Source organism: Narcine bancroftii, chromosome 7 (genome assembly GCF_036971445.1).
Source record: "Narcine bancroftii isolate sNarBan1 chromosome 7, sNarBan1.hap1, whole genome shotgun sequence".
NCBI classification, from domain to species: Eukaryota; Metazoa; Chordata; class Chondrichthyes; order Torpediniformes; family Narcinidae; genus Narcine; species Narcine bancroftii.
Window position 1 is genome coordinate 41,259,230 of NC_091475.1, and position 21,620 is coordinate 41,280,849.

Below are 21,620 nucleotides of genomic sequence, written 5' to 3' on the forward strand. Positions count from 1 at the left end.
GAAGTTTCTGGTTTAGACTGACTTATTAACCAGGAATATGATAATCAGTTTTTACTCTTTAAGTATACAATCACACAGTACCAAAATACATAATATTTTTGCAGTTGGAACCATTCAGTGCTTAGCAGCCGTTGATTAAAAAATATTTTTTTCTGATTAGTCATCCTGTAGTTTTCGTGCGTTTTCCCTGGGGATAAATGACCAATCAAAGACATTGACATTACCTCACAGAAGCATGAATGTCTCCAACATGGAGTGGCATATCACACAAAGGCTTCATGTTCTCATAAGCCAAGTTCTTGTAGACTTCAGAGTGCTGCAGAGCCAATTAAGGTGGTCAATCAAATAGATTATTGTCGCTGCCAGTGTGAACTTTTTTTTCTTCTGCTATTCAATTATGTTTGCATTAAATAAGAAATAAAGACTTTACTGATTTACAGGAGTTCCTCTTATTTAGTTTAAATAGATTTATTTCTCTGCTTCATAGGTCACATTCACAATCATGTCTCATGAGGAGAGAAAAATCGATATTTAAAAATACCACACTAACAAAGACATGATTAAAAACTGAAAGCACAAGTTAAATAGTATCTGTTAAAATACTGATTTTTATTTACACTGTTTTTAGTGTTAAAAAAATATTGGAAGTACATCCTTGAACTCAAAACTGTATTAGAATTAAGGTATGCGAAGCAATATCCGAAGACATCTGTGAGGCCTAGCCAGAAAGCTATGGCTTTAAGTCCCACTCAGGAGAACTGTGTAGATAATCTAAAACCATTTTGTTGTAAATGTGATTTTTAATTCCCATCTGTTCTCCTTAGCGTCTATAAAAGATGCAATTTGGAAGAAAACCATGAACATTCTCTCTGGCTTCCTGACCAATAACCTTAACAAAATGATTTATCACATGGGACCATGGTGTAAAGAAATTAACAGCTGATATTCCAACAGTAATCATCAAATGCTTCAAAGGGTGGCATGGTTAGTGTAGCGGATAGCTCAACGCTGTTACAAGTGTTTGAATCCCTCGCTGTAAGGAGTTTGTATGTTTTCCCAGGTGTCTGTGAGGGTTTCCCCTGGGGTCTCTGGTTTCTTCACACCATGTTGGATTTGTAGGTCAATCGGGTGGTATGGGCTCGAGGGCCGAAATGGGCTGCATGTCTAAATAGAGAATAGTTCATTTTCCGCTCCACTCTTTCGGATCAGCAGCAATTTGAAAAGCGTCACGCAATAACTATTCCAATAGCAGAACTTCAGCTTGAAGAGGTTAAAAGAAAATTCTACCCGAGGTAATTTGAACAGGATACTATCCCAGGGCTTCAAAGACCACACTGGGACTCTTGGAGAATGGTGATGACACCAACTCAGCCCCTCGGAGATTGCCATTCAAGGAGCACAATGGGCTTGTGGGGTAGAAAAGCAGATCCTACTTCAGAGAGAGAGAGAGCAAGAGCAAAGCCATTCCAAAAGGCCTCCATAATTAATGCTTCAAAGGCCCAACACCGTTTGGCATAGCAAATGCCTCTGAAAACCAGTTAGGCCACATTTGGAGTTTAGTGCATGGTTCAGGACACCACGGTATTGGAAAGACATGATTAAAGTAGAGGGGGCTCAGAAGAGATTCTCAAAGATCTTCCATGGATTGGAGGGCTTGATTAATCAGGAGAGATTAAATAGGCTAGATCAGTCTTCCTCAGACTGAAGGAGGCTGAGAGGCGACAAGAATGAGTTATATAAAGTTATTAGATAGAATACAGTTAGCGTAACAGTCAGTGCAATGCTATTACAGTGGCAGCAACTGGGTTGGAATCCACTGCTGTCTGCAACGAGTTTGGACATTCTCCCCATGACCACGTGGGTTTCCTCTGGATGCTCTGGTTTCCTCCCATTGTCAAAAAACAAACATGGTTTGCAGGTCAATTGGTACATTTAGGCACAGAACTCCTGAGCCGGAAGGGCCTGTAACTGTGCTGGATCTCTAAAATTAAAAAAAAATATTATAGGGGAGCTAGCCAATGTTTTGATGGGAGGGGCATCTAAAACTAGATAGCATAGGCTCAAGGTGAGGAGATACAACTGGTAAATTTTTCATACAGAAGTAATCGGTTTCTGGAATGAGCTGCCAGAGGAAGGGGTGGAGGCAGGTACAGTAATCACGTCAGGGAGACACTGACAGGTATTTGAATGAGCAGGGCTGAGAGCAGTGGTTTTCAAACTTTTTCTTTCCACTCACATACCACTTTCAGTAAACCCTATGCCATAGGTGTTCTGTGATTAGTAAGGGATTGCTTAAGGTGGTATGTGAGTGGAAAAAGGTTGAAAACCACTCTCTTAGAGGAATATGAATGTGATTAGTAATAAATAGACATAATGGTCAATAAAGGTGAGCTGAAAAGCCTGTTTCTATCCTGCATCGCTCAAGAATTCCATAACTTTATGACTTCAAATATTTTAGGTTCTATTCATCAAGCATTCAACGACGTGTGTTCAAGGAAGCTCCTCAGAGGAGCTAGAGATCTAGAATGGAGTCATTAGGCAGCAAGTAGACCAGAGGGTGTTGAGTTCAGAAGAATGAACATGGTTTATGTTTTAAAGCGGATAGATGAGAATGGCAGTTTTAACTTTATGTCACCTATTCATTCAAACCCAACTGCAAAGATGCTAAAACATGTTATAGAACTGCATGTAGGCAAGCAAGTTTACTATTTACTTTGTTGTCATGTCATAGTTGGACTAACTTATTTATGCATTGGAATTTACAGATTGGTATTTACTTAACCTGAAGGGGTCATCAGGTGAAACTTTAAGCACTTAAGACCATCAACAGGAAAAGAAATATTAAGGCATTTAAGGGGCCAGCAACATCCAAGAGGATAACACTTACGTATAATAGTCCTCACAGTAAAGGACTCAAGATAATTGTTCCAGATAGCAAAAGTAAACAAGTTCAAATGTGATACACTCATCTGTTCTCTTTTCCACTTGTGCGTTCCGCTGAGTAAACTCGAGAACAAACACTGTAAATGAGTAAATTGTGTGCTCGGATTCAATTTATTTAATATTTTCTGTAGTTCTCTTTTAGAATCTTTGAAAGACTGGCATTTATTACCAATCCAGTTCTTTATTGTTGATAGATTTACATGGCTCTCCAAACCACTTCAGAAGGTCACGAGCAATAAACTAGACTCAGGGGAAAAAAAAATCAGAAAATTCCCCTGTGGTCACAGGGAGAATGTAAAAATTCCACAAAGCCAGCACCTAATGTCAGGATTGATCCATGGTCACTGGAATAGTGAAGCATCATTTCAACTAGAGCTTTTCTTTCCCCTTTCGTTTCGGACTAGTAAAGCATGAGGCAATCTATTTCTAGGACTCAAAACTCTCCCAGTGGTGATTTGGGCTCCTTCTGCTCTTTGCAGATTTTGCTCCAGACTTCCTTCGGTGGAATACCACACCTACCCCTAGGTTACCTCATAATACAGCCATTCCATAACATTCTGCCCTGCTGCTCATCTGTCACTTCTCATAAATCTGAGATCCAAATCCCCATACTTTGTTATTGGATTATAGGTTTAAGTGAAAGGGGAAAAGTTTAAAGATTTGTGAGGCAAGATTTTTTTGTACTACACAGAGAGTGATAGGTGTCCAGAACATACAGCCAGAGGAGATGGCAGAAGAAGATAGGATGGTAACAAACAAGAGGCATTAGGACAGACACAAGAACTGGAAGGAAATAGTGGGTTACAGACAGGCCACTGGCAGATAGGATTCCTGTAGATTGACATCCTGGTAGGTTAGGACGTAGTGGGCCAAAGGACTTCTCTTGGGAATGTCCTGTTCGCCCCCGAGCCGCTGCGGCCCCGAGCATAACCTGTGAAACCAGAGAAGCCAAAACACTCGACCACTGCTACATCAACATTAAGAACACCTCCCAGAACCGCACTTCAGCAAATCTGATCACCTGGCCATCCTTCTGCTCCTGGTGTACAAGCAGAGACAGAGGACTCCAGCACCAGTGGTGAAGACAGCGGGGGTATGGAATGCTTTGAATTGGTGAACTGGACCACATTCAAGGACTCAGCCTCAAATTTTAATGAATATGCCAAGCAGGTCATCGACTTCATCAAGACCTGCATGGATGAGTGTGTGCCCACCCATACATACCAGGAGTATTCCATACACAAGCCATAGACAAATCAAAAGATTCACAACCTGCTGAGGGGTAGATCGATGGTGTTTCAGGCCGGTGATTCAGATCTCTACAGGACATCCAGGTATGTCCATTGTGTGCATTCTACCATCAAAGGGGCAATTCCAAGGGAAGCAAGAGATCGAGTCAGATACTTGCCAGCTCTGGCAGAGATTGCATTCTCAAAGGCACCTCTCTAAATCTGCAATTCCTCTCTAAATCTCTTTGCCCAAGTTCCATTGAAAAAGCTTTGATTATTTGGCCCAATATCTGGTCATGAGACTGCTGAATTTCCTGGCATAAAGGCACCAAGTAAATGTATTTTGGTCTTGTTGAGAGAAAGAAGAAACAGATCAGCATAATAACATTGCAGTTTTGGTTAACTCAGTTTCATTTACAGGGGAGGGAGGAGTAACGCAAGTCCAGCTCTTTATGGGTTCATAAATTAAAGAATGATGCTGGAGCTTCGGACAGCGGGGAGCAGAGACCCAGTGCTCCTCCGCAGGTTTCTACTGCCCAGCCCTATTACTGTCAGCACCGTACAGGCTTTTAATTACCTTTTAAAGGAGTCGGTGCCACCATAGAATCCGTGTCCAAGATGACAGCACCTGTGCTGGCAGTGGCCTCAAGGGTTTGCAGACTCTGGGGGAGCAGCAATTGGCTCAGGGCATCAGAAAATGGGAGAACACAACCCTGTTTGAGATGGAGAAGCAGAGATGATGACCCTATGGGATGGTGGCCACAACGGCGGAGCAGTGAGGGGTTCTGTGGCTGTGGGCGGCCCAAGGAAAGAAACCCCACACAGGCTGCAGGCAACTTGCAGTCAAATGACTCACACCAGGCTGAGGACTGCTGGAGACTGTTTGAAGGGGTACCAGGCATTGGAACAGGGATGTGAGAGGGCAATGCGGGCGGGTGGGGCTCCTGAGGTGCCCCAAGTGCTGAAGGTCTCCTGATCGTGTCGGAGGTTGGATCTGGAGCTCGGGAAGCCAATGGTTTTGGGCTGCTCTGTGTGGCTGCAGAGGCTATAGAAGTGCTGGGGGTGGATCCATGGACACCCAGTGACTCTTAAAGGAGTCTCTTTTACTTCTCTTTCTCTGATTCACTCAAAGTGGTGTCATGTAATATTACATCTGCCCTATTACATGACAATAAAAGAATCTTGAATCTCTAAATTTCATTCACAGAAAGTGTAAATGTCCTTGCATTATTTTTAAACAATTAGTTGAACACCTTCATGTAATGCCTAAACCTACCATTTTGCTGTAATATTGCAATATTCTGCTGATTATTTTATCTGATCAAAGATGCCACATCGTATTTAGAAGATTTTCTGTGATAAGCTATTTCCTCCAACCGTGCATCTTGGCGCCTCACAGTTCGGCGGGCAGAACCTCCTTTGAAGAAGACTGCAGAGCCCACCTCACTGACAAAAGACAAAGAAGGAAAAACCCAACACCCAACCAACCAATTTTCCCTTGCACCGCTGCAACCATGCCTGCCTGTCCCGCTGCAACCATGCCTGCCTGTCCCGCATCGGACTTGTCAGTCACCAACGAGCCTGCAGCCGACGTGGACTTTACCCCTCCATAAATCTTCGTCCGCGAAGCCAAGCCAAAGAAGAAGTCATGGAACGTTGCTGTATTCGACGAGCAGACTTTCTGATGTTAGCTTAATACTGTATCATACAAGTACTACTATTGAGTCAATAGCAAGAATAGTCAACATTTAAGAATCAACCACATTTGCACGAGATGGCTTTGCAAAGAGCAGCCAGCTCCCCACCATGACTACCAGCCCCCCCACATCTCCATCGGGCACACAAAACTCAAAACGGTCAACCAGTTTACCTATCTCGGCTGCACCATTTCATCGGATGCAAGGATCGACAACAAGATAGACAACAGACTCGCCAAGGCAAATAGCGCCTTTGGAAGACTACACAAGAGTCTGGAAAAACAACCAACTGAAAAACCTCACAAAGATAAGCGTATACAGAGCCGTTGTCATACCCACACTCCTGTTCGGCTCCGAATCATGGGTCCTCTACCGGCATCACCTACGGCTCCTAGAACGCTTCCACCAGCGTTGTCTCCGCTCCATCCTCAACATCCATTGGAGCGCCTTCATCCCTAACGTCGAAGTACTCGAGATGGCAGAGGCCGACAGCATCGAGTCCATGCTGCTGAAGATCCAGCTGCGCTGGGTGGGTCATATCTCCAGAATGGAGGACCATCGCCTTCCCAAGATCGTGTTATATGGCGAGCTCTCCACTGGCCACCATGACAGAGGTGCACCAAAGAAGAGGTACAAGGACTGCCTAAAGAAATCTCTTGGTGCCTGCCACATTGACCACCGCCAGTGGGCTGATATCGCCTCAAACCGTGCATCTTGGCGCCTCACAGTTCGGCGGGCAGCAACCTCCTTTGAAGAAGACCGCAGAGCCAACCTCACTGACAAAAGACAAAGGAGGAAAAACCCAACACCAACCAACCAATTTTCCCCTGCAACCGTGTCTGCTTGTCCCGCATCGGACTTGTCAGCCACAAACGAGGCTGCAGCTGACGTGGACATTTACCTCCTCCATAAATCTTCGTCCGCGAAGCCAAGCCAAAGAAGAAGAGAAGAAGATTGCACATTCACAGGACCAAACATTCTTGTGAATGGTCAGAGGCCTTCACAATAGGCAAGTACATATACTTGGCAGCACTCTCTCAAGATCAATAAACATTAGTGATAAAGTCGACAAAATGATAACAAAAAGCCAGCCCTGCTTTCGGAAGACTGAGAAGCAAATCATGGGAACAAAGTGGAATCAGTGTAAAAACCAGGCTGACGGTGTATCATGCAATTGTCATGTGCATTTTACCCTACATTTGTCAAACAGAGACTGCAGCAGACATGCCAGACAGCTTAACCACCTCCACATGACCTTTCTGCATAGAATACTTCATATCAAGTCGCAAGACAAGATTCCAGACACAGATTCCATTCCAACCTCTCCAGCATCTGAAAGAATCACAGATCAGATGATCAGGGAATGCTTGAAGAATGTCTGTTGATAGAATAACAAAGCAGCTACTCTGCAGAGACCCGATTCAGGCCAAATAGTCACGTCTATGGTGGACAGAAAAAAAAATTCAGACTATCTTAGAATATCACTAAAGAATTTACAACATGGGATCATCCAGTTTTGAAAAGGTGACTGGGAAACAGGCGCTTGTTCATGCGGAATGAATATGTGGGAAAATAGATTCCATGAGATTAAACAGGGCAATGTAATTGTTCTGAAAACTGGCATAAATTCAATGGGTGAACAGCCCCTTGCTGTGTCACACAGAAATATAAATAATATAAAGAAGAAACCCTTTCACCACCCTCTCTGTACTTAAAACCAGTTGGTTTTCAGGTTTTTACAGTTCTGGCAAAGAATCATTGACCTGAAATGTTAACATTATTTGTCTTCTTTGACTTGTAAACTCTTTCTTTCCACAGATGCTGCCCAGCCTGTTCAATGCTTCCAACATTTTCTGATTTTACTCCACATTTGTATGGAATGAAAGTCACATACACCCAGGATGGATTTGTATTCCATTAGTGAAGAAGGGCCAGTTACCGTGCTGAATGTCTAAATTTAAAAAATACCCCTCTGGGACAGAACATTTTCACAAACATGACACCTTGCTCAAATGACTCCAAAATTATTAATTCATCTCAATCAAGTGAGGTACATGAGAGAGCATTTTGTATTTTGTTTAAAAAATGAATATCAAATAACTTCAGATTGAAGAACTAATAAGTCAATTTATACAATTTTTGCAAATACATCAAATGAAATTAGTCCTCTGAGACATTGAAAATGTGCATTTATTAACCGGTTTCACACTTTTAGGAGGTCTCACAAAATTTTGGAATATAAAGTGCTCCTGAACTATAATCACTGGTATAATATAGGAAAGAAACAGTAAGCAATTCATACACAGCAAGGTCCTCCAAACAGGGAGCAATGATGCAGAGGTGAATCAAGAAGTGCTGCAGATGCCGTGATCACAGCAAATATACAAAACTGCTGGAGAAACTCAGAAGGCCCTGTAGTGTCCACAGGAAGCTAAGATAATATGCAGGCAGTCCTGGGTAACGAGGGTACAACTTATGGACAACTTGTACATCTCGTACTTACGAATGGACCATGCGTGGCTTCAGCTCCAGGAAGGAGAACGCCGTCCACCATTTTAAGCCCGATCATGTTGCCACCCTTGATGCTTACTTCAAGAAGTTGACTCCAGTAGTTTTATATGCATAGAAAGGCAAACATATACTAAGATAAATATTTGACTGATGCTAAATAAGAACAGTATGTACCTGTTCCAACTTACCTACAAATTTGATTTAAAGACAGACTTAGGAACAGATCTCATTCATAACCTGGGGACTGCATGTAATCAATGGGTGTTTTTATCCTGGGCCTCCACTTCGAGGTCAGCTCCATCCACACAGAAAAATCTGAACATACCTTTACATACAGCAGCCCTAAAAGGCTGCTCCAGCATTGCTTTTATGAAGAGCGGTGCCTCGAAGCGTCTTACGGAGCCGATGTAAGTGGGGCGACTGCTGCTGGGGTGCCACCCATCAACATAATGGCATAAATATGCAGCAAGCAATGGCAGTCTTCATTACCTATAATCCACCATGCAGATGGAACCATTCTGGGAAATGCAGAGTGGTTACAACTGTGTGTGGTATTATGGGTAATGAAGATAACCATTGATAATTTTTCCACCCGATGCTGGCTCTCCTGATTGGTGCTGGAAGCGGATAATCCCACGCAAACATGCAGATAAATTCTGTAGGACTCTCACCACACCCTCTCCTGAAGTATTAATCTTTGAATTCATATACTTACCAGAACATAAACATTGTTGTCTGTTTCTTCTGCAATCAGTTGCAGGCTGACGGAATCTTCATGATGTCACCAGCCCATCTCTAGCCAGCTGCTTACAGCGCAGTACATTAATGAGGCAAAGTGGACCACTCTGCTCCACTGCTGGAACTACCCCCTGGAAGGATCGGAGTCAGCATCTTGGAGCTGTTCACAGAGCATTTATGAAGGTAGGGCAGCGACATGAGGGTGGAGAATCTCTGGCTTTTTTAACTCTATAAAAGGGTACATGGAGGGAGCAAGTATCAGAGCCCAGCAGAGTTAACTCACCAATCACCTTCAGGCAGTGTGAAAGCACAACTTGCTCTCACATTGTCACTGTTGCAGATGAGACATCCCATAAGATCCCAAATTGCAGAATTATCTGCAAATAATGATGCAGTGTGAAAGGCTTCCGGAGTCAACTTGTCCTGCAAATATTCCCATTTCCTTGGAGGGCTGGCAGTGAAAAAGGGGCAAAAGACTGCTGTAGATTAATTAACTTATGTAAATGGCCAGTTGACAATCATATGTAGAACAATTATAGCACAGAAACAGGCCAATTTGGCTCTTCTAGTCCATGCTGAACAACTTCTCCCACCTAGTCCCATTGATCCTCACCCAGCCCATAACTTTCCATACCTCTCTCGACAATATATATATACATATCTATATATCTATATCTATATATCTCCAGCTTTTCCGTAAATATTAAAAATCAAGCTCACATCTACCATTTTGGGCAGAAGCTCATTCCACACTCCCACCATCCTCTGAGTGAAGAAATACCCCCTCATGTTTCCCCTGTTTTCCCCCTTCAATGTCAATCCATGTCCTCTTGTTTAAATCTCCCCCACTCTCAATGGAAAGAGCCGGTCCACATTTACTCTATCTGTCCCCCTCAATTTTAAAATCACCCCTCAATTTTCTACAACTCCAGGGAATAAAATCCTATCCTCTTTAACCTTTCCCTGTAACTCAAACCCAGGCAACATTCTTGTAAATCTTCTCTATACTCTCTCCATTTTATTAATATCCTTCCTATAATTTGGCAACCAAAACTGCACACAATATTCTAAATTTGGCCTTACCAATGTCTATACAACATCAACATGACATCCCAACTCCTGCATTCAATACTCTTATTTATGAAGGCCAACATCCCAAAAGCTTTCTTCACCACCCTAACTACACGCGACTCCATTTTCAGGGAATTACGTTTCAGAATTCCTAAATCCTTTGTTCTACCGCACTTCTCAAATGTCCACCATTTAACGTGTATAACCTTTGCTGATCATTTCAGCCAAAATGTAGCACCTCACACTTATCAGTATTAAACTCCATCTGCCATCTTTCTGCCCACTCTTCTAACTGCAAGCTTTGAAAATCTTCCTCAGTGCCCACAATACCACAAATCTTAGTATCATCTGCATGCTTACTAATCCAAGTTACCACCCTATCTTTAATATATTTGACAAACAACAATGGATCCAGTACCAATCCCTGAGGCTCTCCACTAGTCACTGGCCTCCAAGTTGACAAAACAATTTTCCACCACTATTCTCTGGCATCTTAAATCTAACCATTGTTGAATCCATTTCACTACTTCAACATTAATACCCAATGACTGAACCTTCCTAACTAACCTCAATCTCACACATGTGAGAGAGAATAAATTGCAAGGACACTGGGAAATAAGGATACTATATTTAAATTCTAATAATCTGCAAATCAACTGTTTGGAAATCCCGATAAATCAACATCTGACTCACTGGGAATCTGGATCCCACAATATTTTACTCACACCAACACTCCAGATCCTGCTCTCCATTTCTCACATTGGCCCCCAACCCCTTTCCCCATACGGGGATGTGCTCCCATTCAACTCAGCAGAACCCCAGTTCCTGGATTTTGCTCATAACACTGAACAGAGAAGACTTTGCTCTTGAAAACTTTTGGGTATATTTTATGGATTTTGGGCTGCTGATTGTGAAAATCAGCTCGAATTTCGAATTTAAAAAAAAGATTTCCTGTCATATTTGGCCACTTAGTGCAACGCCTTTACAGCACCAATGATCGAGATCAGGTTAGAATCCCACACTGTCTTTAAGGAGTTTTTACTTTCTCCCCGTACCTGCATAGATTTTTCACAGGGGCTCCAGTTTCCTCCCACCATTCAAGATGAACTGGGGGTGTATGTTAATTGGGCTGCAAATTGGGAAGCATGGACTTGTGAGCCAAAATAGCTTGTTACCATGCTGTACGTCTAAATTTAGAAAAAAATTAATTTAAAAATCCTAAATGTACTTCAAGCATACAAGTGCAACATGTAACTGAAAATTCATTTTCTGCATTCACACCTGGGACTTCTTCCCTGCTGCTCTTGGTGCAGTCAGTAATGGACATGGTGAAAGGTTTCACCAGGACATTGTGACCATGGAAAAGCAGTGTCAGGGCAACTGGAATCCATCAATGCTAGCAGACTATTGTTGGGCACTGACATGAAAGGCATCAGATGCTGAGTACAAATGAAAATCAACTGCAAAACATTGTTAGGTCAGTTGAACTAAGTCAACATGTCAGCATCATTATGCAATTAAACCTGCTAAATTCATTAAGAGTAAAGTGAATGTTTTTTCAACTTCCTATGTGATACAGCAAATCTGAAATTATCTTTGTGTCCAGCTTGAAAGTTGTCTATCATAATCCCCCATTTATTTTCCAAAGCAAACCTTTTGAAAAAGCTGTTGTCCAGTAATCAGGACTTGATCCTCCAACTTAAAAAAAAGGGCATTCTACTGAGCTCACACAGTTGCTTGAACTTGAATGAACCTTATTAAAATGTCCATCACTTGGCCCCTGAGCATCAGCTCTATAGAGACTTTCCTTTCTGTTAAAATGCTGCTCTCCTTCAAGACATTTCTTCACAAGTGACATACCCTGGTCCCTTATGGAGGGGAGTTTTAGTCAAGCGTGATACATAGCAACTGGCAGAATGATCGATATTCATAAACTGCCCATTAGCACCTTTGTACCCACACAGTTTGCTCCTTTGAACATTTTAAATTTAGAGCACAGAGCATCCAGTAGTAGACCCAAGAGTAAAAAGAAATATTGCCATTAGAAAAAAGCATAGGCTTGATTTTTTACTTTAAAAAGAGTAAAATAGATAGGAAAAAGTGTTAATGATGCAAGTACTATCAGTTTCAGCAGAATTTGAAATAGCTTAGGTTTACTTAGAAATCTCTCTCTTGCACTCTTCCTTACACACTCACACATTCTCACCTCTCCCCTCCCCTCCCCCCCTCCCCCTCTCCCCCTCTCCCTGCCAATGACTACCAAGTCTCTGAAATCATTCCTCTGTGCAATCTATAGTTTGGAATGACCAGTAACCTGAAACATATCTTTAACTTTTTGATTACACTGGAAACATAAACCCTTTAAAACAATCCCTACAAGAATCAAAAATAGCAGACAGGTTGGCAGATGATAACCACCATCAGGGGAAAGATCTCTGCATGATGCCAAAAGAATGCTGTAGGTTGGAGGAATATCTTTTGGAGAATAATAAGTCTTCTTTGGCTTGGCTTCGCGGACGAAGATTTATAGAGGGGGTAAAAAGTCCACGTCAGCTGCAGGCTCGTTTGTGGCTGACAAGTCCGATGCGGGACAGGCAGACACGATTGCAGCGGTTGCAGGGGAAAATTGGTTGAATAATAAGAATAATAAGTACTGTTGCCAATTCTCCCTTCCAAAACTGAAGAGGATAACTGTTTGTTTGTGATTGGGATTAATGGTGGTATGGACAAATATAGGTCACAAAATAATTCTCAGAGAATTATTAAACAAAGTAGAAAATATGTTAAGCAATTAATTAAAATGTAAAACTCTTGGTATATTCTACCCCTTATGATTCAAAAATCCCCCAGTGAAATGGTGTTTCTTTTTTAAAGCAGCAATTAGTTGAGGAACAAATAAAGGCTGGGATAAATGGACAATAAAACCATACACTTCTTCAAAGGTAACATACTGTATTTAGTGCTCATTATATGGTCTTCTCCATATTGGAGAAATTAAGCAAGATTCCAAATTTGTCACTTTAATTTTCCATCCCACTCTCACTTGAAATGTACATTGATCCAAAGAAGCCCAAATGTAAGACAGAGAAGCAATACCTCATAGAACAATCGCAGCATACTTCAAAAACTACATTACACCTTCTGAACACATCAATGGCTTCAATAATTTATGGCCATCACTCATTTCAGCCTTGTTTTCCATAATTCTGCCATTCAATATTTTTATTTCACCTCCTCCCATACCCTAACTCCGTTGAAGGCACCAAAACCTTTCAGCATGTGAATCACCAAAATGTCTTGGCTTTCAATCTTTTTTTTCCACTTTTCCTCCTCACTTTCTCTGATTCCCCAGGTCTGGTGAAAGGTGATTGATTTTAAAATATTTTTATTTCTAACAAAAGTGCTGGAAGTGTTTGTTAACATAATCTTTTAGAGTTCTGGGCCAATTTTCATTGATGACATAACTGAAGTTGATGCAGATCACAGGAGTTTGCTAACTAGTTCCTTTAGCTCATTTTCTCACACAATCAGATCCATCTGTAAAATTCCACTGCTGAATTTAACCAGGTATGACATTGTGGATCAAATTAGGTCAAATCTACATTTTAGCCAAAGGCAGGGCTATAACTCACAAGTACATCAAATCTAGTGGCATTTCCTGAATGTATATTTGGAGCTTTGGTTAGTATTCTGGTATTGAAGAATCATTTTCCTCAGGTACAAAATTTGATTTTCCTATTTTCTAACCTGTCAGTAGAAAATGCTTTTGGAAAGAATACAGAATGGTGTTTGAGGAAATCAATAACTGGGGAATATTGCACAAAGATTAAAATTGATTTTTTTTTTTGCAACTTGCATCTAAAGACATCAATAAGCTCGAGCTGGGATATGTCGTTGGCATACTGGGGCAGAAATTTGTTTCACCAGATTTGAAGGAAAATTGTTTGAAAGGGTGATGATGCAAACCCCTGCACCAGGAAGCCTGAGCCCATCACCACATTTGTTATTGAAAACCTGGACAAATTATTAGTGCCTCTCACATCTCTGCAAGCATCCTGGCTTATCATATTTATGAATATTTAACTGGGCAATTATGTAGCCTTCATTTTTCAAAGTAGCTTTAACACTCCTAGAATCACATTATTCAATAAAAATGACTTACCTACTTAGCAAACATAAATGAAACCACCTCTCGATGATCAGAAGACTCCCAGTTGGTTGGCCTGATGGGAAGCAGATCACTAAAATGATAGATCTGGTCTTGATGACTTCATTGCACTTGGTTACATACTTAATGCAGCTCACCTGCTGAAAATACACTTGGCTACATACTTAATGCAGCTCACCTGCTGAAAATGGACAGAGGGAAGATTGCAGGATTAGAAACAGCTATAATTTTACATCCTCAGTTGAACTGGTTCTCCCAGAGAAGAGCCATGAAACCAGTCTTATCATTGGCATATGACAATGCACAAATGTCAACATAGTCCATCATATTAAAACCACTGCTCTTGGCCTGCTGAGCTCAATCCCTCCCCTCACTCCTACAGCAATGCTGTCAGCAGACTTCAAGGGAGTTTTTAAAGGGAATCTGAGGAACAATTTTTTTTGAACAGAGTGATTGATATCTAGAACACATTACCAGAGGAGGTGGTGGAAATCAGAAGAACTTAGAGTGTAAAAGAAGCATTTAGACAGAAACTTAATTGATAAGTCATGGAAGAATAGGGTCCTAATGCAGGCAAATAGGATACGTGTAGCTCGACAAAAGGATCAAAATGCACATGATGGGCCAAAGGGCAACCAAATGAAGCACTCAATTATACATCCAGCAAAATGCCAGTAAGGGAGAACAGAGATTTGTTTTTAAAATATCTCTGACTGAATGAAACGAGTTGGAAATGGTTTAGAGTAGCTGTTACAGGTAAAGTTACACTTCCACAAACCAAAAAAAGATAAAAAAATAAAAGATTCCTTTACTAAAAGATGAGAGTAGGAACTGTTTTTGTGGAAGGCAGTGTAGAGCTCGTCAAAATAACCAAAGACTTGCTGATCCAAACCAAGGCTTTTATTAGCAAAAGACAGGAGCTCTTCACTGGTGGCCGACCAGTCCAGAATGATCTGACCTGGCTAGGGACACAACCCTTTAAGGCCCAAACAGTAGGTGTGGCTAAGCTCTCAGCCAATTGCTGTAAGCACAGTCATTACACTCTAGATACTGTAACTATATACATTGGTGATAGGTCTGTACTATCACAAGCAGCAAATTGGCCCAAGCTTTAGACATATGGAATAGATCAACAAGTTTCAATATATCATAATTATCTTTTGCAATCACCAAATATTTAGGATGACTCTAATGGATGAGATATTATAATCTTCCATAAGTTACAAAAAAAAAGAATAAACTTCCAACATTATTCCTGGGCTCTGTCACTCTTTGGGATATTTATTTTGATTGGTCAAATTGAAAACAGGTTCAAAACCACCATCAAAAATCACAATTAGAAATCGTGAAATAAAGTTGCTTCCTCATTAATTAGGCAAAAATGTTTCCATTAGAAATGTGACAAAATTTCCTAATTAATAAAGAAAAATGTTTCTTTTCTGGGTACCAACTGAATGCACCTTGTGCCATTATTATCTTCCTAGCTTTGTAATAGATTTCTTCATTTCACTGCTATCTTGTATTCAGCCCACACACAAAGACTCTATTCTTAAGGTAAGAATGCTACAGTTATTTCAAGAATGAAACTGTTTTTAAAGGATTTTTTTTTCTCATTCAGTTTTCTATGCAGTTGATTGATACAAGTCAAAGATTACACTGCAGTATATATGTGCATCCACGTGCTACTCGAAGGAAGACACACACACGTAGTGTAATCAGGTTAGGCTCTGCGTTTTATTAAGGGCTCAGACCCGACTTTTATACTCGTTACAATCCTGCCGTTTCTCCCTTTTACTCAAGTCACGACCTGCATAATAAAAGCAGGTACCTTCTTGCATAACAATCCTTCCTTCCCCGCACGCTGTACCTGACTGTTGGCTGTGCAGCAAGCCCAACACCATTTTGGGGTCGCTGTCCTTTAAGCTGCCCTTGCTGTCTACCCACCAGTTTGCTTGTTGGGGCCAGTGCCGCTGCGAGGGCTGCTGGCCTTTAGTTGCGCTCGCCGCCTTGATCACTGCAGCAGCAGGCCACCACATGATCCCCCCTCCAGAATCAGTGATATTGTCCTTGGTACCTAGAGGCAGAGTCTCTGCAGGTTTCGGTGGCCTGTCTCTCCGTCATAGTGCTGGTGTCTTGACTGGGTGCGCCGGGTCCAGGTGTGGCCAGTTTTAGCCTGTCTATGGTAAAGACCTCTGTCTTGCCTCCGACCTCCAACTCAAATATGGCCCCACTGTTACAGGCGACCCAGAATGGACAATCGTACGGCCTTTGCAGCAGTGGATGATATGGACCCCTGTGAATGAAAATGTACTCACAGGCCTGCAGGGCTTTGGGTATGTTCATGCCTGGAAGGGGGAATCAGGGCCAGGTTGCCAACTCTTTCCCTCAGCCTGCGGAAGAAAGCTGCCGAGTCGTCCTGTTGCCCGCGTAGGGAAAGTATGAATTCCTCTGGAACCACCAGTGGAGCTCTGTAGACGAGGTGTTGAGGTCCTCCTTGGGAGCTGTGCGAATCCCCAGCAGTGCCCAAGGTAGCTCGTCTACCCAGTTAGGTCCTTGGAGTCTGGTTATGAGCGCAGCATTGAGGTGCATTTGGAAACGCTCCATCAACCCATTGGACTGTGGGTAGTGAGCTGTTGTGCGGTGCAGCTGGGCACCCCACAGGCTGGCGAGGCATACCACAGGCTGGAGGTGAACTGGGCCCCTCTGTTGGATGAAATGTGGGACGGTAACCCGAACTGTCCCACCCATGACGAGATGAAGGCTCTGGCACACGAGGTTGTGGACGGGACTGCCTCTGGCTACCTGATGAAGCAGTTGACCATCGTGAACAGGTAGCAGAAACCCTGGGTTACTGGTAAGGGTTCTACTACGTCCACGTGGATGCGGTCGAACCTTCGTTCTGCAGGCTCAAAATGCTGAGGTGGGGTTTTGGTGTGCTACTGTACCTTGGTTGTTTGGCACTGTGGGGATGCTTTCAACCACCTGCAGACTTGTTTCTGCAATCCATGCCACATATATTTGCTGGCCACCAGCCGGAACATGGTCCTGATGGACGGGTGAGCCAGCCCATGGATGGAATCAAAAACCTGTCATCTCCAAGCCGACAGGACTATAGGTCTGATCTGGCTGGTGGCCACGTCACACAGGAGGGTAGTATTACCTGTGCTGACTGGGATGACCTGGAGCTACGTCCTGATATGTCAGTCCTGTTTTGCGGCATATCCTCATCTTTTTGCTGTGCCTCCGCCAGTGCCACAAAGTCCACTCCCCTTGACAGACGTGCCTTACATCTGTGATGAACTCTGAGATGTAAGACAGGTGTCATTGCTGGCATGCCAAGCAGGGGTCCGAGATCTTAGCCGAAGAAAAAGTCAGGGGCTTGTGGTCTGTGAAGGCCATGAAAGAAAGACCTGCCCTCTAGGACGTACCTGCCCTCTAGGTAGCTCCCTGTCAAAAGCCCTGTACTTCAGTTCTGGGGACCGCAGATGTTTGCTGAAGAAAGCCAGTGGCTGCCAACCCTTTGATCTGCTGCTCCAGAACACCGCCGATCGCCGTTCCTGGGGCATCCACCATCAGGGGTGTTGGAGTGTCTGACCTGGGATGTGCCAGAAGACTGGCGCCTGCCAGGGCTTCCTTGGCCTTCACAAAGGCTTCCGCTGACTCCTCGTCCCAGCTGATGTCCTTCGCCTAGCTTGCCTGTGGGTGAACGAGGGTCACATGATCCGGGCAGCTGAGGGGATGAACCTGTGGTAGAAGTTGATCATCCCCACAAACTCCTGTAGACCCTTGTTTGTGCTGGGCCTAGGAAACTTTCGGATGTCCTCTACTTTGCTGTGTAGTGGTGTGGCTCTTTCCCTAGTTATCCTGTGGCCCAGGAAGTCGATGGCCTCCAACCCAAACTGGCATTTGGCTGGTTGATCATCAAGCTGAACTTGCTCAGTCAGGTGTAGAGGTTGCAGAGGTGTGTCATGTGTTCTTGTGATTCCTGCTCACCACGAGCAGTGTCATCCAGGTACACAAAGGTGCCATACAGGTCTTAGCCCACTGTGTCCATTAGTCACTGGAAGCTCTGGGAGGTGTGCTTCAGCCCGAACAGCATTCGAAGGAATTTGAACAGACTGAACAGGATGATGATGGCAGTCTTGGGGATATCATCGGGGTGGATCAGGATCTGATGATATCCCTGCACAAGGTCCACTTTGGAAAAGATCTTTGCCCCTGCAGGTTAGCTGCAAAGTCCTGGATGTGCGACATGGGGTATTAATCTGGTATTGTGGCCTCGTTAAGCCAGCGGTTGTCACCACATGGACTCCAGCCCCCCAGTTGCTTTGGACCCCATATGCAGGGGAGAAGCCCATGGGCTGTCCGCTTACCGTACAATGGCGAGGTCCTCCATTTTCTTGAATTCTTCCTTCGCCAGCTGGAGCTTCTCCAGAGGAAGCCATCTTGCTCTTGTGTGGAGCGGTGGGCCATGGTTCAGGATATGGTGCTGTACTCCATGCCGGGCATCGCCGTGGTGAATCACAGAGTAAGCATTGCAGGGAACTCGGCCAGGACCTTGGCATATTTGTCAGTCAATCGCTGCACAGAGTCCAGATGGAATGCTGGGAGCTTGACGTCTTTGAGGGGGAAGGTTTGGAAAGTCTTCACGTGGTCCAATCTCCGACCCTTAAGGTCCATGAGTTATGGGTGTGCAGGAAGTCTTCCCCAAGGAGCAGCTGTTCTACTGCGGCAAGCGTGAACACCCACAAGAAAAGGCTGCCTCCCAAGTGCAGTTGGACCTTGCGGGTACCATAAGTCCGGATTGTTCTGTTGTTGGCAGCCCTCAGTGTGGGGCCCGGCTGCCTGTTCCAGTTGTCCTGTCCTGACAGGTGCAGGATCCTGACCTCTGCTCCTGTGTCTATGCAGAAACGTCATCCAGACTGGCGATCCCAAACGTACAGGATGCTGTCTTGTTGGCCAGCTGTCATGGCCATTAGCGACGGCTGGCCCCCGCATTTTCCTGAAATGTACATGACGGCCTGTTCTAGAGCCCCATCTCTGGTGGTAGAAGCACCTCTGATTGCCTTCTCTGTGGGGCTGCTGTTCTCTCAGCGGGTCTGGCTGCGGGGTTTAGTGATGAGCCCCACGGCCCCTGAGCACTCTCTCTTCTGTTTCCACAGAACATCCGCTCATGCTGCAACTTTCCAGGGGTCGCTGAAGTCAGCATCTGCCAGGAGCAGTTGAATGTTCCCAGGCTGTTGATCCAGGAATGCCTGCACAAACATGATGCAGGGCTCATGTTTGCCCAGGAGGGCCAACATCTCGTTAATGAGACCTGACGGGGGCCTGTCCCCTAGCCCATCCAGGTGGAGCAGACGTGCCCCTCTCTCAAGCTGTAAGAGCCCGAAGGTCTCGATAACCAAGTCCTTGAAGGCAGTGTACGTGCCTTCCGATTGGGGGATCCTAGATGAAGTTGGCCACCCAGCCTGCTGTGTCCTGGTTCAGGGCACTCACCACATGGTAGTACCAAGTGGATTCTGCTGTAATCTGCTGGATCTGGAACTGTGCCTCAGAAGGTTGAGAGTGACTGCGTGGACTGCTGTCTGTTTGCTCATCGCTGGGTTTAGATGCCGTCTAAACCATCGGGGTCACCAATTGTAGCCGCGCGCTACTCGAAGGAAGGCACACTCACGTGTAGTCAGGTTAAGCTCTGAGTTTTAATAGGGCTCAGGCCCAACTTTTATATTCACTGTGTTCCCGCCATTTCCCCCTTTTACTCATGTCACAACCTGCATAACAGAAGTGGGATTCCAATGTGTGGGTACCTTCTTGCATAACAATCCCTTCTTCCCCGCGCGCTATCCATGACTGTTGGCTGTGCAGCAAGGCCAGCACCATTTTGTGGTCGCTGGCCTTTAAGCTGCCCTTGTCGTCAGCCCACCGGTTTTCTTGTTGGGGCCAGTGATGTTGTGCGGGCTGCTGGCTTTTAGTTGCACTCACCGCCAAGAGCGCCGGCCTGATCGCCATGGCAGCATGCCGCCACCTATATAAAAACATACACATTTATTAAGACCCATTATCTGAAATTCAAGCAACCAGCAAAAAATTCACAGAAAATAAATAGTTCAAAATGATGGAAGTTTAAAATTAGAGAGCCTCACTGTTAGTTTACCAATCACAATCTCAAGCAACCAGAAAATTGACTTATGCAGTATCTACCAATCCCCGTAGCTGTTGAATATCACGTTTGACTGTATACTCATACATATATCTTCTGGTAAAACTAGTCTTTTCTGCAAGGTAGTCCTTTCACTGCATTGATTTTGATTTAATCCTCACGCAGCATTTTCCTGAATGGCAGTGAATTCTCGATATTTTGAAAAGAGTTTGGTGAACTGCAATGACAACTTGTTTTTCACATCTTCTTATCTTTTCCTTAAGTGAAGAAAGTGAAGTACTGAAAAAACTCTTGGACTGACTAAAAATTTATGAAGTGATTACTATGTTTGTTTCTTTGTCTTCTGATGTAATTAAAATGCAGCCTAACCATATTCTCTCTCTGTTACTGGCTATTTCTTCATTTCCCTTTCTATTTCTCTATCTATCTCTATCTTCTATCACACTTGCTCTTTCATTGAATGTCGACTAGAATTCTGAACCAAAGACCTGGTTCCCCACTCACTAGGCTGCCTGCAATACAATTTTATCCCTTCACTATCCAACCCAGAGGTGGATATTTTACCCAAGTATTAATTTGCATACCTGGCTGATAACATTTTTTTATTAGTTTATGTGGATAATGATTACCCTGCAGTCATTAACCCTTCAATATGAATCACATCACGTTGACTACACAAAAAACACTGGTCAGCATCTGTCATGTTAACCACCCCATCTGTGGTAATTCTCAATCTGTTGCAGATTCAGCAGATGTATTGAAGAAACTGCTAATCAGTAATCTAATCCCTGGGCTCATATATAGTTAATAGAGTGGCCATTCTAAAGAGGACTTGGATGTAGGTTACTATATACACACACAAATGTGTTTTCGATTCATATTCCTCTAAGACAGTGGTTCTCAACCTTCCCTTCCCACTCATATATCACCTTAGGCAATCCCTTACCAATCACAGAGCACTTTTGGCATAGGAAATACTTAAGATAGAATGTGAGTTTTTTTAAAAAAAAGGTTGCCACCCCCTCCCCTGCCCTATAAGCAGCAGGAGTGCATTACCTCACAAACTGTCATCTGTTGGTCCTGTTTCACTCTTTATTTTAAGG

The 21,620-nt window shown here is 43.6% G+C and overlaps 2 protein-coding genes and 1 long non-coding RNA gene across 6 annotated transcripts in view; 1 reads left to right on the forward strand and 2 right to left on the reverse strand.

Moving 5' to 3' along the window:
* LOC138738813 (E3 ubiquitin-protein ligase Midline-1) overlaps positions 1–8,485 on the reverse strand; it is a 297,248-nt gene extending 288,763 nt beyond the window's left edge. The window contains exon 1 of the mRNA XM_069889801.1: positions 8,373–8,485. The gene's annotated coding sequence lies outside the window, so the exon portion shown is untranslated. The remainder of the gene's footprint in view (positions 1–8,372) is intronic.
* Positions 1–21,620, forward strand: part of LOC138738814 (uncharacterized) — a 58,276-nt gene that overhangs the window by 28,093 nt on the left and 8,563 nt on the right. The window contains exons 2-3 of the long non-coding RNA XR_011341781.1: positions 9,135–9,301; positions 15,976–16,076. This is a non-coding gene — a long non-coding RNA (uncharacterized lncRNA). The remainder of the gene's footprint in view (positions 1–9,134; positions 9,302–15,975; positions 16,077–21,620) is intronic.
* LOC138738811 (rho GTPase-activating protein 6-like) overlaps positions 20,295–21,620 on the reverse strand; it is a 564,699-nt gene continuing 563,373 nt past the window's right edge. For 2 of the 4 annotated variants that reach the window (XM_069889798.1, XM_069889786.1), the window contains exon 14: positions 20,295–20,382. Coding sequence is in view for 2 of the 4 variants with exons in the window: in XM_069889795.1 (XP_069745896.1) it covers positions 20,326–20,382 (57 nt within the window). In the remaining 2 variants the exon portion in view is untranslated. The remainder of the gene's footprint in view (positions 20,383–21,620) is intronic. The other 2 variants (XM_069889795.1, XM_069889782.1) reach the window with 2 other exon arrangements.